General features: G+C 56.9%; 1 protein-coding gene across 6 annotated transcripts in view; it reads right to left on the reverse strand.

Annotated features, from left to right (window-relative positions):
• Window positions 1-14206, reverse strand: part of EVC2 (EvC ciliary complex subunit 2) — a 136460-nt gene that overhangs the window by 33563 nt on the left and 88691 nt on the right. For 5 of the 6 annotated variants that reach the window (XM_045474591.1, XM_045474590.1, XM_045474592.1 and 2 more), the window contains 4 exons: window positions 13772-13931; window positions 9519-9973; window positions 3917-4121; window positions 1674-1796 (listed from right to left, as the gene is read on the reverse strand). In XM_045474591.1, the coding sequence (XP_045330547.1) occupies window positions 1674-1796; window positions 3917-4121; window positions 9519-9973; window positions 13772-13931 (943 nt within the window). The remainder of the gene's footprint in view (window positions 1-1673; window positions 1797-3916; window positions 4122-9518; window positions 9974-13771; window positions 13932-14206) is intronic. The other variant, XM_045474593.1, reaches the window with a different exon arrangement.

Below are 14206 nucleotides of genomic sequence, written 5' to 3' on the forward strand. Positions count from 1 at the left end.
CTTCTCAGCCTGGCACGTGAGACCCTCCACCGTGGCCGGCTGTCCTACCCTCGGGACACCCTGTACTCCTGCAAAGCAGCCTTTTCACAGGGCTGCCAATCCTCTGGGCTCCCCTGAACCTGCACCATGTCCTTGGCCGTGGTTCAGGCCACCCACTCTCCCTGCCAAAACAAACCTCAAGTTTTCCTTCTGCAGCAACATCCACCTCGAGCCTGATGTGTTTGGGTCACGAACTGGCCTGTGTTGGAGGAAATGCCCCACTGGGTCCCCAGGCTGCCCCTCAGCACCCCTCTCCTCTGCTGCTCCTTGGCGAACTGCAACCACAACCCACCAGGCGGGCTAGCTCTGCCTGAGAGCTGCCCTCGTGTTCACCTCCTCCAGGAAGGCCACCCAGAGAGCCCCAGGGAAGCCTGTGACCAGGTAGCCGCTCAGCAAGCCCATCTGGCTCTCACACTGATTTCCATCTTCAGTGCTAGCCTTTAGCAACGAGGACGCTGACGTTTTCACCTCCACCCGCCTCAGTCTTCGTCCTACTTCTCAGGTTCGCAGAGAACTTGGGTGGGAACAGGGTGCTGCCTCCTGTGTCCCTTGAGACATCCCAGCCTGGTCACCCCTAGAAGGAGCCACTGACCTCTCACCCTGTGCGGGCTCTGCGGCTCCCGGCCAGGTTATGCTTTTGCGATCTGAAAGATACACCTGCACTAAATACACCTAGACAAGGACACGGACAGGAGGCAGGAAGAAAACGGCCGCTCAGAGATGGTCTGATAGATCCACCCACTGAACCCCTCCTCTCAGGAACCCACCCTTTGCGAGGGGCGCTGGGGACACGGCGGGCACCCAGGCAGCGAAGGCACAGTGTCAAGTCTTAAGCGTCACCTCTCCAGAGAGACCTGACCTGACTCGGCCGCCTCTGGTCGGTCTCACTTCCCTCCACCCCCGTCTTGTCACTGTCGCATCACCTCCTCTGTGTCCTAACGACACTGATCAGGGTCTGTGGTTTTAAGTGCTTTCTGTCCGTCTCCCCCAACCATGAGAGTGAGGCCAGGACGGACCGTCGCCACTGAAGTCCTAGAGTTTGTCGACACCACACCCGAGCCACTGCATCATGCCGCCTCAGGGTCCCAGCGCAGTGAACGCACAGTGGGGTACGCGTCAGGATAAGAAAGGAGGAAGGAGGGGGAAGAACCGGGTGATCTGATCAGGCTTCTTAGGGGAGGGGACACTTGAGGACAGAGGCGGTACGTCAGGAGGGCCAAAGACAAGGTTCATCTATCCGGGTAAGGGAAGGCGGCAGGGTTCATCCAGGAACAGGGAAGAACGTGGAAGGCACCGCATGTTTGTGCGTGGTACACGCAGGGACGTAAAGTATAACACGCGCGAACGCCTGGGCGCAGAGCCAGGCACAGCGACGGCGGCCACCGCGGCAGCAGCTGAGACGTGGGGCCCGAAGGACGAAGCAGAGATGGAACCAGAGACCAGGCGGGGAGGGAGGAGAGTTCCAGACAGGATGGGCGGAAGGGCCTGAGGGGCAGGGCTGGGTCCCAGCTGCGGGACCACGGCAGAACAGAGACGGGCAGCGAGGGCCCCCGGGGACTCCGTGTGTGCTGGGAACTGGGTGGCATCGGCCCCGTGTGTGCAGTGAGAGCAACAGAGGAGGCAGGAGGACTGACCTTTTCAACCAGGTCTTCGGGGGCTTGCTCCTCAAAGAGCTGGATTTTATCTTCGATGCACTTCCTCAGAAGGTCTGTCTTGCTTTTACTCTTGGAGCGCGGCTTTCTTGCCTTGGACTGTTGCTAGAGGGGGCAGGAGAAAGCATGGGCAGGGGAGTGACTGCCAGTGGGTTTGCACAGCGCCCCCCCTCCTTGTCTCCCAAAGCCGAGAGGAGCTCCCGCAGCGTATGCACCTGCCCAGGTGTCTGAGGCCGGCAGAGGGGCGAAAGATGGACATTTTCCTGAACAAGCTCAGTGCGTGGGCCTTTGGTCCACCAAAGGCAGAAAAGGGGCTCCGGAGGGCAGAGCCAAAGCTTTGAGGTCAGGCCGCACAACCAACCCGAGGCCCCTCCTCCCAGCCGTGGGACCCGGATCCGGCAGCCTCTCCGGGCAGGGGACTCGACAGAAGAGGTGTCCCTGTGCTTGTGAAGATACAGAGAGCAGCTGTCGCCGCTGGCACCAGCAGAGTCCTCCACCACCGGCCCCTCTGCTTTCCCAGGACTGTCCTCGTGAAGGGAGTCGGGCTCAGCCAACCGCGGCCACCAGCCTGTGTGTGCATTTCTCGCAGGGGATCGAGGAGCGCGCTTCACAGGCGGGGCCTCTGCCCCTCGGAGGCAGGACGCAGGGCCACCTCTGTCTCCAAACCCAGCACCTTGAGCAACTTTAGAATCCAAACCTTAATTCCTGCAGGATTGGCCCTTGGTCAGCCCAAAAGCGGGGGAAACACACCTTGCTTCACTTATGTGGAAATATGTTTAGTCGCTGTTCCAAAACTTGGGGGGGGGTGGTAAACCTTACTCTCTACCATCATCTTATGTATCCTGCACCCTTCTAAGAACAGAAATAGAAAGGAAAAAAAAAACCTTTTTTTTTAATGTGAAAGAATATGAACCTTCCAAGCTGTTTCTGCATTGTCCTGCTTTTTACTCAGTGAGGATATGTCTGATTTTTTTGTTTTGATTTTTTTCTTCCCCTAAAGAAAAAGCAGTGGGTTTAAAGTCAGGAAAAACCAGCCCAAGCCCAGTTCTCCCACCTCCTGCCTGCCTCAGTCAACTCGCTTTTCCTCTGCTGGGTGGTTTTCTCTTCTGGAAAGTGAGCTTGGAAACCTGCCTCCTGGCATTGCCGTGAACTTGCAGGAGACAGTGTTGGCTTAAGCGCTTTGAATAGGTTCTGAATCTCGACACAGCATCGCCTCAAGAGAAGACTGACCTCTTGTGTTCACCTGGTGATTGGCTGGCTCAGTCAAATGAACTGCACACCTACTGTGCACCAGGCACTTTCTAGGTGGTGGGGACGGAGTGGTGAAGGGGTTAGAGAGCTTGTCTGCGGTGGGGACGCAGGCAGGGCGTGGGCTGAGAAACCAGGGCGTCTCAGGCAGTGGTCGATTATGTGGAGTCACGGACCACAGCCACGTGAGGAATGCCTGGGGAGGGGGTTTTTCTGGATGGGTGCTCAGGGTGGGCGTCTGAGCTGGGATGCAAACAGATCACAAAGGGCTGGACCCTCGAGGTTCTGGGGGAGGCGTGTTCCTGGCAGAAGAAACAGCAAGTTCAAAGGTCTCGTCTTGGGCTGGGTTCCCCAGTGGCAGAGCCAGAGATGGGGATGGGGAGACCGTGGTTTCCTGACAGAGGAGCCGGGAGCATGTAGGCAGTGAGGGACCAGGTCAGGAAGGGCAAAGGGCGGGGCTCTCAGGTAAGGTGTAGCCCTGACAGCTCCGTGGGGGGCTCTGGGGCAAACATGGCCTCCGAGAGTGGTCTGTCTTCGAGGCACACGACAGGTGCCCCCAAAAGGCAGCTGCCCATCATCGCGCTACAAGGTCGAGCGTGGGGGGTTCTCTTTCCCTGACCCCACCTGAGCTAAGCATCCTCCTTACGCCACTTACGGAAGGGGCCAGCCTTTTGTACCCCGAGCGGGTCACTGAGTGTGGCTGGGGGAGCGCGTCTCAGGCAGGTGGTGCCCATCTGCCCGGAGCCACGCCCAGAAGGAGGGAGCAGGTGTGAGCCTTGAGCGGCTGTGGTGCAGGGCCCGGGTGAGGGGGTCTGGGCCGGGCACCGTAAGGTCAGGACGAGCTTGGCGGTGCTACGAGTAGCCGGATGCCAACACAGTTGCAGAGGAGAGCAACGTGGGATGAACCCGGGGGGGGCGTCGGGGGCTGAGAGACGCCCCACGTCCGCCACCAAGGAGCTGCCGGGCATCACTCTCACCTGCATCTCAGGGGCAGCCAGCGCCTGGTCCAACTTCTGGAACTCTGCTTCTCGCCAGGCAGTCTGAAACTGCTGCAGCAGGACGCGGGCCCGGATTTTGGGGAGGGCCAGGCTCCTGTCCATCTGGGCGAAGCAGCCGTGAACCTCCTGCCTCATCCTGAGCAGCTCCTCTTCAGACTGGGAGAAGGCCGAGGAACAGAGTTTCCTGGAAAAGCCAGAACAGAGACGTTCTTATGCGGAGGAAGCGGGCCGGGGGGCTGGTGGGGGTGGGGGGATCCAGACAGCAAAATGCACGCGTTCAATCCACGCCTGGAAAGGCTCATCGTGCCTTCATTGGCGCATTCCTTCCGTGGCGATCTCTCAAGCACCGAGTATATCTCGTGCTGGACACTCCCCTGTCCTGGAGCTAAGCTACAGTGGGACGAGGCTGTGAGGGTGTCTGCGGGGCCACAGCAGACCTTCCGGCCCCTCCTGACCGGGGACAGAGCCTGCTCTCGCTTTAGGAACACATGAAAACGCAGCGTCGTCCGCTGAGCGGGTAGGTCCCAGCAGCCTGGAGAAGGGGTGGCCAGCTCAGCTCAGGAGGACGAGGGGAAAGGCCGGGGCTTGCCCTGGGTCTTAAGAGGTGATGACCGACAGCCATCACTCAGAGAAAACCCGTTCCATGCTGGGAACGTGCTGACTGATCTCCTGCTAAAGGCTGACCTGTGTGTCCCCCCAAAAGATACTCAAGTCCCAATCCCCGCTACCTGTGAACGTGATCTTATTTGGAAACGGGGTTTCTGCCGACGCGAAAGTAGGATAGGACGAGGTCATAGTGGAGTAGGATGGGCCCTTAATCCAACATGACCGATGTCCTCATAAGAGAAGAGAGACATACGCAGGGGAAGCCTTGGGACCACAAAGGCAGAGACTGGAGTGACAGAACAAAGCTGACGGATGCCAAGGGCAGTGGCATCACCAGAAGCTGAGAGAAACCAGGAACAGACTCTGTCCTCGTGTCCTCAGAGGGAGTCCGGCCCTGCTGACGCCCTGACTTCACACTTCCGGCCTCCAAGGCAGCCAGAGAATACCCTCCCGGTTTGAGACACTTGGCTGTGGCAGGCACAGGAAAGATACATTTACCTCCATCACTGCCAGTCCTTCCAGCAACTTGATCCTCAGTTTACAGGTGAGGAGGCTGAGGAAAGTGCCCACCCTTCCTTTCTGGCAAGGCCCACGGCCCACTCCACCGGGCAGACAGACCACAAGCTCACTTTCCCACGTCTCTGGGGAGATGTGAGGCTAAGTCTGCTGGGGACCCCAGTGCAGAAGAAATTCCTGCCGGGCCAGGAGCGAGCAAGTGGGGGGGAGTCCTCTTCTGCTTCCTGCTTCGGGCAATGCATGTCTGTTCACTAGTTCATCTGACAAATGTTCTCTGTTGACAACCGCGGCTTTCTTTGCTCCTTCCGGTAATGTGCAATCCACACGGGCTGCATAAAATATGCCCTGTGCTTGCTTTAGAAAAACCTGCAGGACCACCGTGGGAGGCTGGGGCCAGCCCTACCACGCCCAAATCTCAGTGAGGGAGGCTGGGACCGCAGCTCAGCTAGAAAGTTCTCTTCTGGAAATAGAAGGGTCCGCTGACGTGGGCCTCCAGCCAGAAATAGTGCGAAGGCCCCAGGCCCATGTCTTGATATCCTGTCTTGGGTTTCTCACTTCATGGGGTCCATCAACTTTTTTAAAGGAATGCCAGGAAGGGGCGCCTGCGTGGCTCAGTCGGTGAAGCGTCCGACTTCGGCTCAAGTCATGATCTCACAGTTCGTGAGTTCAGGCCCCTCATTGGGCTGTGTGCTGACAGCTCAGAGCCTGGAGCCTGCTTCGGGTTCTGTGTCTCCCTCTCTCTCTGCCCTTCCCCAGCTCGCGCTCTGTCTCTCTGTCTCAAAAATGAATAAACGTTAAAAAATAATAATAAAAATAAAAGATTGCCAGGAAGCTGCCAGCTGCTCCTTGGTACCGTACCCCCTGGAGAACCTTTTCCCCACTGTGTTTGCGGGGCACGCGGGATCCAAAGTGAAAGTAACCTTGAAATGACTCTGAGTCACAATTCTTGCCCATCCTCAAGCCCATCGGCCCCGGGGTGGCCGGGCCTTAATGCTCTGCTGTGTAGGCACAAAGATAAGATGGAAACACAGGAGACAGGGAGGATCTGTGCCCTAAAGGAGTTTAAAATAAAGGCAGGAGCTCAGGAAAGAAGTCTCAAAGACATGCTTTCCCTGGCAAAAAAAAAAAAAAAAAAAAAAAAAAAGCACATCCTTGTTAATTCCTACTTTACCCAACCAGGTTTACAGCAACTCCATCCTGCTTGAAATCAGAAAGTTTCTAAAAATGTGTTTTAAGACGACGGTGCAAAGCCATTTTTTCAGAATGCCTCAGTAATAAAGGCTGTAACCTTTTGGAATCTTGAACAAGCAAAGTAGACAAACACATGTGTATCGTGTGCATCGACCCTCCTCGACCCTTAGAAAAATGATAAAGCGTTTTCAGACAGCAAGGTGAGAATTCTCTTTTCCTGCTGAATGACTAAACCAGAGGCGGCTTTGGTCATACTCTCCGCAAAATGGATCCACATGATGTTGAAGGCAATGGCCATCTGGTAATGGGGATGTCAGGTCTAATTTATACGCCTCGAAGAGTCCAAAGCGGGTTGCAGCGTGCGAAGGGACTCTGGGGGAATACAGAGTGAATCACCGAGAATAATTCGTGGGACTAGGAAGTGGTGCGTAAGGGTTTGCTTTTTACCGGTTTGGAGAGGAGACGGCGTCTTGTGTGTCCAAGAAAACAGACGCTAACAGAGACTGGGAAATACATGAGAACCATAAAGCAGAGATGGGGAAGAACTGAGAGGTTGTACTCCCTGCAGACACCCAGGGACCCGTTCTCCCTGGTGGTGAGGTCAGTCCCGGGGACCAGCACTGCGTAGGAGGAGGCACGAAATGGTGGAAGCCGGACAGATCCCGTTCCACGAGAGGTAACTGCCAAGGAAGGACGGGCATTGGCAGGAAGATGCCCTCCGTCCCATGCCCATCACAGGGGGGCAGGTGGGAGGGACCACCGATGCCCAGTGCGCAGCCTGCCGACGGGCTGACCCGATATGCTGAAAAGGACTCATTCCCCTCCGGCCTCTGCCACCCCCGACCCACAACACCCCCTCCACCCTCCTGTCCGTGCAACAACTTCCAACAGGCAGAGCTCTGGATTCAGAATTAAGTTGTGCCTAAGAATCAGCTCAGACGGTGAAGCGTCTATACCAAGAAAAGTATCCTAAATGGGGTTGAGTTTTGTTTATTTGCTCGGACGGGTTGTTTGGGTTTGCTTATTTGCTTAAATTTCTGGGCTGGCTGGTTGGTTTGTTGAAAGGAAAAGCAGCTTTAAGGAATATGGGTTGGTAGGTCCGTTTGTTAAGAGGAAAAGAGGCTCTCTGTTCCTGCCAGATGGGCACAATCACGTTCATACAGGCAAACGGTTACTTCATTACTGGAAATAAATGGACCCAGTGGAGGGTGGAAATTGTTCTTTCCTCCCGCGCTGCTGGTTTTTAACTTTGTTCCTTCACACCGGCCACACCGGTCTCTCCGTTTCACCCCCAGATAAGGACCACGACTTCTGTCAAGCTGCCCCATCCCCAGTCGTGCCCCCTCGCCGCAAGGCCCCGGGGGCCCACGCCCGCTCGTCTCTGGCTCCCAGTGCCAGGCCGGTGGTGGGCGCACACAGCATACCTCCCTCGGAGCCTGGCAAAGATCTGGATCCTGCAGGGTGCCCCGTACGGTTACCTGCCTGGGCATCGTCTGTCAATGATCGCCTCTCTCTGTGTCTGCTGTCCTGATAATCTGAGCTCTTCCAGCACAGGAATATTAGAGGTAAAGCTACTACTCATTTTCCGCTTCCTGCAGATCAAGGGTTGTGTTAAAGGATTTAAATATATTAACCCATGGACTCCCTCATCGCTGCCGTGAAGGTGGCATCTTGTTAGACATGGTCGACGACCTAACCCAGGGCCACTACCTTGCCCCTTGTCAGCTCAGCTTTTGTTTGGAGGGGCTACCCTACATACCCCTCACAGCCCCGGGGGGGGGCTTCTGCAACTGGTCTAAGGCAGGGACTGGCAAACTACGGCCTGTGGACCAAGTCCAGCCCCCTGCCTGTTTTTGTTAATAAAGTTTTATTGGAACGCAGTCAAGTTTATTAGTTCATTAAACAAACGTTTACTGCCTCTGGTCTATGACAATCATGGCTGTGTCATTCTCCTTGCCGGTGAGTGGTTTAGGCATGGGCTTGTGACAGGTGGTATCGGAAGGATTGATGCCTGAGATGTTCAAAACGGATAATGAGCGTGACACCTGGAGCTGCAGCAGCCATCCTGAAACCATGAGGGGAGGAGCCCAAAGACCAAGGAGGCACACGGAGGGCAGTGGAGCAGAAAGACGGTGAGAACTGGGTCCCTGACAGAATCACTGAGCCACTGAATCAAGCCTGGAAACATCTACCGCTGACTCCTTCTTATAAAATATTCTCTTCACCTTTTGCCGACGCGATAGTATCATGTGCTGCAAACAGCACCCTAAGTGATTTACTATTGTCGCTTAAGGCAAGAGAAATGAGGCTCAAGTTGGTTAGGTGACTTTCCTACACTCAGCTGGTGGGTTTAAATCCAGGCTTTCTGGTCTACGCAGTCCACACCTCACTCCTCTCTAAAGCCCCACGCTGGCCTTGTTTGGAGCTCCATCTCTTTCCGATCTGATGGGCCAGCCCCCAACAACTGCCAAACGCTTTGCTGGTCTCTCTGACACCACAAAAGGTGCCCCATTTGGGCCACACCACATCTCCGTCTGTGCAGACAGCTGTCAAACACTGCCGGGAAGCGAAGGGCTGTGGCGCTTTAGCCCCTGAGGCAGGCGACTTGGGCTGGTCCTCATCACTTCCACAGCACCCCTGCGTCTTTAAAAACAGGAGGTGTGCCATTTATCTGCTATTTTCCAGTTATTATACGAGAAGTGGTGGCCAGCTGCGGCCCAGTACGTCCTACTCACAGGCGGATGTCATTACACGGTTCTCGAATTAAGAATGAAATCAAATAGCCCAGTCACCGAATCGGTGACTGAAGGGAGGGGCCGGGTGAAGAGACAGTGAGACGTGGAAGGCCTCAGAGTAGGGGCCAACATCGCACGTCGTTGACATCTGGTGAAACCGGGCGGGCTCGGAATGGCCTCGAATGAGCAACGACATGTGATATGTCCTGCATGGGCAGGAGCTGTGCCTGGTCCCCTTGGTAAGAAGGTCGGCCGACGAAGGGCCTTGTTCCCGGGAGCAGAGCGGGGGGGGGGGTCCTGTTCACCACCGGTCACCTCCCTCCATGGGAACCTCACCCTCTTCTTGCTACAAAGCCTGCCTCTCGCTGGCCCCGGCTGCGGCCCCGGGTGACCCCGTCCCCTGGGCCGCCGGTCCTTGTGACTAAGGAACTGCCGTCCCCGCTCCCATCTATGCAGTGCCCGCTGTCCCCACGACCATGGGCGGGACCCCCTCACGGAGGGTGGAGGAGGGGGAGGGCTCGCAGGGCACTCACGTGAAGATCAGGTGCTCCCAGCGTCTCAGCTCCGCCTGCTCCTCCGTGGAGGCCTCCGGGGCGTCGTCCTTCAGTCTCTGCCTCACGCTCTGGACGCCCTCCTGGTCCCTGTCCCTCTCCTCGGCCTCGAGCTGCCGGGCCCGGGCGGCCAGCTCCCGGCCGTGCTCTTCCAGGATCTGTTGCAGGAAGAGCCAGGGCACGCCGTGCTTGAGCAGCTCCTGGGCCACCCCCGAGCTCTGCAGCCGCCGCAGCTCCTCGGTGGCCTTCTCGGACAGCGACAGGGTCAGGGCCCTGAGGTCCTCCAGGGCGGCCTGGTCCAGGCGCTCCTGTAGCCCCTCCAGCGCGGCGCTGTGCTCCGCCAGCAGGCTCCCCCAGCGGCCCAGGAACTGGCCGGCGTCCTCGGCGGCTCGCAGGGCCTCCCCGACGGACAGCAGCTCCTTCCGCTGCTCCTTGTGCTGCGGGGGTTTCAGGCAGGAGAGCTAAGTGAGGGCAGGGTCCGTGCGCACAGCCCCCGGGGGACCCCGTGCAAACCGGCAGCAGGAGGCACAGGACGCTGACAGGTCCTTTCCCGACGACCACGCTTGGAAAACTAGCCTCAAGAAAGGAACCCAAACTAGGGGCGCCCGCGTGGCTCAGTCGGTTGAGCGTCCGACTTCGGCTCAGGTCACGATCTCAGGGTTCGTGGGTTCAAGCCCCGCATGGGGCTCTGTGCTGACAGCTCGGAGCCTGGAGCCCGCTTCGGATTCTGTGTCTCCCTCTCTCTGCCTTTCTCCCACTCCTGCTCAGTCTCCCTCTCTCTCTCTCTCTCTCTCAAAAATAAATAAACATGAAACGAAATTTTTAAAAAGAGGGTAACCCAAAATATAGTGAGAGCTTCATTTGTTCAAGGCTTGTATTATCATTTTTTAATTTTAATTTTTTTTTTTTTTTTTTAATTTTTTTTCATCGTTTATTTATTTTTGGGACAGAGAGAGACAGAGCATGAATGGGGGAGGGGCAGAGAGAGAGGGAGACACAGAATCAGAAACAGGCTCCAGGCTCTGAGCCATCAGCCCAGAGCCCGACGCGGGGCTCGAACTCACGGACCGTGAGATCGTGACCTGGCTGAAGTCGGACGCTTAACCGACTGCGCCACCCAGGCGCCCCTAATTTTAATTTTTAACGTTTCTTTTTTTGAGAGACAGAAAGCAAGCAGGGGGACGGGCAGAGAGAGAGGGAGACACAGACTCCGAAGCAGGCTCCAGGCTGAGCTGTCCGCACAGAGCCCGACGCGGGGCTCGAACCCATGAGCTGTGAGCTGATGACCTGAGCCAAAGTCGGACGCTTCATCGAATGAGCCCCAAGGCTTATTACTGAGCAGGTAAAGCCCACGAGGCAGACCACCTGGGTTCCAATCCTGGCACCTCCATGGCCAAGAGGAGTGACCCAAAGAGAACGTCTAGTCTTCTCTGTGCCTCCAATATCCTCATCTGCGAAATGGGGGCAATAGCAGGATGTATCTCCCACAGAATTTGTGAGGATTCAGTGAGTTGCTTCACCGTGTGTAGGACTCAGAGGAGTGCCTACTGCAGAGCTCACGACAGGGAGTGTCTATTATCCTCACCATGTCCCAGGCACACGGGAACCCCAGCTCCGGATGCGGTAACGGGAAAAAAAACACCCTGAGATCCAGGACAAACAACTTACGTGAGGAGGTCAGGGGAGGCCTTCAAGGCAAGAGATCCGAGTGGGACCCGAGGGAAGAGGTCACACTTCAGTCGGGTTAAGATGCGAGGAGAGAAGGGGCTCCCGGGTGGCTCGGTCGGTTAAGCGTCTGACTCTCGATTTCAGATCAGGTCATCATCTCACAGTTTGTGGGATCGAGCCCCACGTCACGCTCTGTGCTGATGGCACGGAGCCTGCTTGGGATTCTCTCTGTCTCTCTGTCTCTGTCTCTCTCTCTCTGCCCCTCCCCTACTCGCACTGTCTCTGTCTCTCTCAAAATAAACTTAAAAAAAAGAAAGATGTTGGGGCACCTGGGTGGCTCAATCGGTTCAGCGTCCGACTTCAGCTGGGGTCATGATCTCATGTGAGTTCGAGCCCCATGTTGGGCTCTGGGCTGACAGCTCAGAGCCTGGAGCCAGCTTCGGATTCTGTGTCTCCCTCTCTCTCTGCCCCTCCCCTGCTCATGCTCTGTCTCTCTCTCTGTCTCTAAAATAAATAAAAACGTTACAAAGAAATTAAAAACCAAAAAGAAAAATGTGGCGAAAGCACATCCCTGGGGAGAGAGTGGGAGGGGTGAGGGCCCTATGGTGGAGGGCGAGCGGACAAGCAGAAAGATGTCCGTCCTGCTGGGACTTATCACAGCACCTGCAGACAGCCTCTGTTCTGTTCTGTGAGGACACGGGACGGTCCAGAAACAATATTCGTGGAGGCCTGCTGGAGTCCCTGGAGCCCGTCCATCCTTCCGGATCCTAACCCGAAATCAGGCCAGACCACCAGAGAAAGGTGGCCTTGGGCCCCACTGATTTCATCCTCGAGCCAGTGGAGACGCATGAGGCAACGGTCAAGGACGGGGTGGAGTTGAGCGGTCAAGGCGAAAATCAGTGCTTGATGTTGGGGCCAAAACTTGGTCATGAAAAGCAGGGTTTCCATTGATCAAATTAGGAAGCTGGTCTGCAATCCCTTCCCTCCCTCCAGAACGGGACCAGACGATACTAGGTGTCACCCCGTATGTCCCAGAAATGCTCTGAATCTGTCTCCACCCGCCGTGCTCGGGGACACCGCGTAGGCCCCGGTCAGCTCCCACCTGCCCAAGCCTCTCGTGGGTCCGCCCCTCCAGGCTCCACCGTCTCTCCCCCACAGGGTGCTCCTAGGTGGGCTTCCTAAATCCTACATCCGATTATGTCCCTCTCTGTCTGAAAACCCTTCACGGCTCCCCGTCAGCCTGGCGCAAGGGGCCCTCCCCGGGGAGGCCCTCCACCCCCCACCCTCACCCAGTCTAGCTGGTCACAGCAGAGTGCATTCTCGCCTCCCTTTGAACACGACACCCACCCACCACCTCCAGCATCCATCCCGGTCTCCTGCGCATTGAGCACATTGGTGCTTCCGGACTCAGTGTACGGGTGAGGTGAGCCCGTCGGGAGGCATTTTCACATCTGCCTGTGGGTCTCGCCTCTCCCAAGGCGGGCAAAGAGCAGAGGAGGTTAGTGATGAGGATAAAGCGTAGGCCCTAAGTCACACGGGCCTCGGTTCAGCCCCCTGTCTGCCACTTACTAGGTATCTCGCCGTGGCCACACCACTGAGCGCTATGACCCGAACGTGCGCATCCCTTCGGGCACTGATGCGTTCAAACCTAACACCTGATGTGACGGCCTTCGGAGGCGGGGCCTTTGGGAGGTGCCGGGATCATGAGGGTGGAGCCCTCGTGGACGGGAGTCGTGCCCTCACAAAGGAGACCCCACAGGGCTCCCACCGTGGGCAGACCCAGCGAAAAGCCGGCCGTCCGCAGCCCACACCAGGGTCCTCGCGAGATCGAGCCCCACCCTGATCTCAGGCTTTCAGCCTCCGGAGCCGCGAGGTATGAGTGTCAGTCCTTCACAAGCCCCCGGTCAGCTCGAGCTGCCACACTTAGGCTCTCTCACCTTCAGTGTTCTCATTAAAAAAACAAAACCAGGGGCGCCTGGGTGGCCCAGTGGGTTGAGCGTCCGACTTCGGCTCAGGTCACGATCTCAGTTCATGGGTTCGAGCCCCGCGTCGGGCTCTGTGCTGGCAGCTCGGAACCTGGAGCCTGCTTCGGATTCTGTGTCGCCCTCTCTCTGTGCTCCTCCCCCATTCGCACTCTCTCTCTCTCTCTCTCTCAAAAATAAACATTAAAACAAATGTAAAAAAATAAAACTAACACGAAAACAAAAGGAGCGAACGCTAGTACCGACCTCACAGGGTTAATGTAGGGACTCAGTGAGGCATCTCCTGCAGCAAACTTAGCACAGGGCTGAGCAAGCCCTCAGTGAGCGCGAGGGTACCCATCGCTCACTCTTCACTCCCCTTGCCCTCACTTCCGGCCCCGGTGGGCGGGACCAACACACCAGGACTCTCTGTTCTGCCCAGGCTGGACGGCGCCTGCGGGACCTTCCGGACACTGCGTTCTAGTGAGTCTCCGCCAGGCACGGCACGTGGCTCTGGGAGATCCTCGGCCGCGCTCTGGGTGCCCGGCGCCCCGCGAGGGCTCGGGAAGGTCACACAAAGCGTCAAGGGCGCGAGTCCTTACATACCTTTTGCAGTATCTCTCGCCTTCTCTTAAGGATTAATTTCTGGTGCAGCTTCTTCTTCTCCTGCTTCAAGTCATTGTCCAGCTTCTGTTTGATGGAAAAGACTTCCGTCTGGGTGCGCTCCAACAGGGCCTCCATCTGGTCCTCGTCCAGGTACCCTGCTCTAGGAGGGAGAGAGAGAGAGAGAGAGAGAGAGAGAGAGGTGGCTGAGGCACGCTGCAAACCCACTCTCAGCCCAGCTGCTGGTGTGGCTGGACGGTCATCTCTGCATGAGTTTGGTTTGATCAGAGAAAGTCTTCATTCACCCTGAAGGAGCAGAAGCGGGACAGGCAGCCAGGAAGTTCCCGAAATACAGGAAGGGTGAAGTCAGCGTCGCTAGAGATGTGCGCAGAAGGCTCAACCTCAGAAACCCGCCGGTTTGGGCCAAGGCTGGGCAAG

This window comes from Leopardus geoffroyi, chromosome B1 (genome assembly GCF_018350155.1).
Source record: "Leopardus geoffroyi isolate Oge1 chromosome B1, O.geoffroyi_Oge1_pat1.0, whole genome shotgun sequence".
In the NCBI taxonomy this organism is placed as follows: domain Eukaryota; kingdom Metazoa; phylum Chordata; class Mammalia; order Carnivora; family Felidae; genus Leopardus; species Leopardus geoffroyi.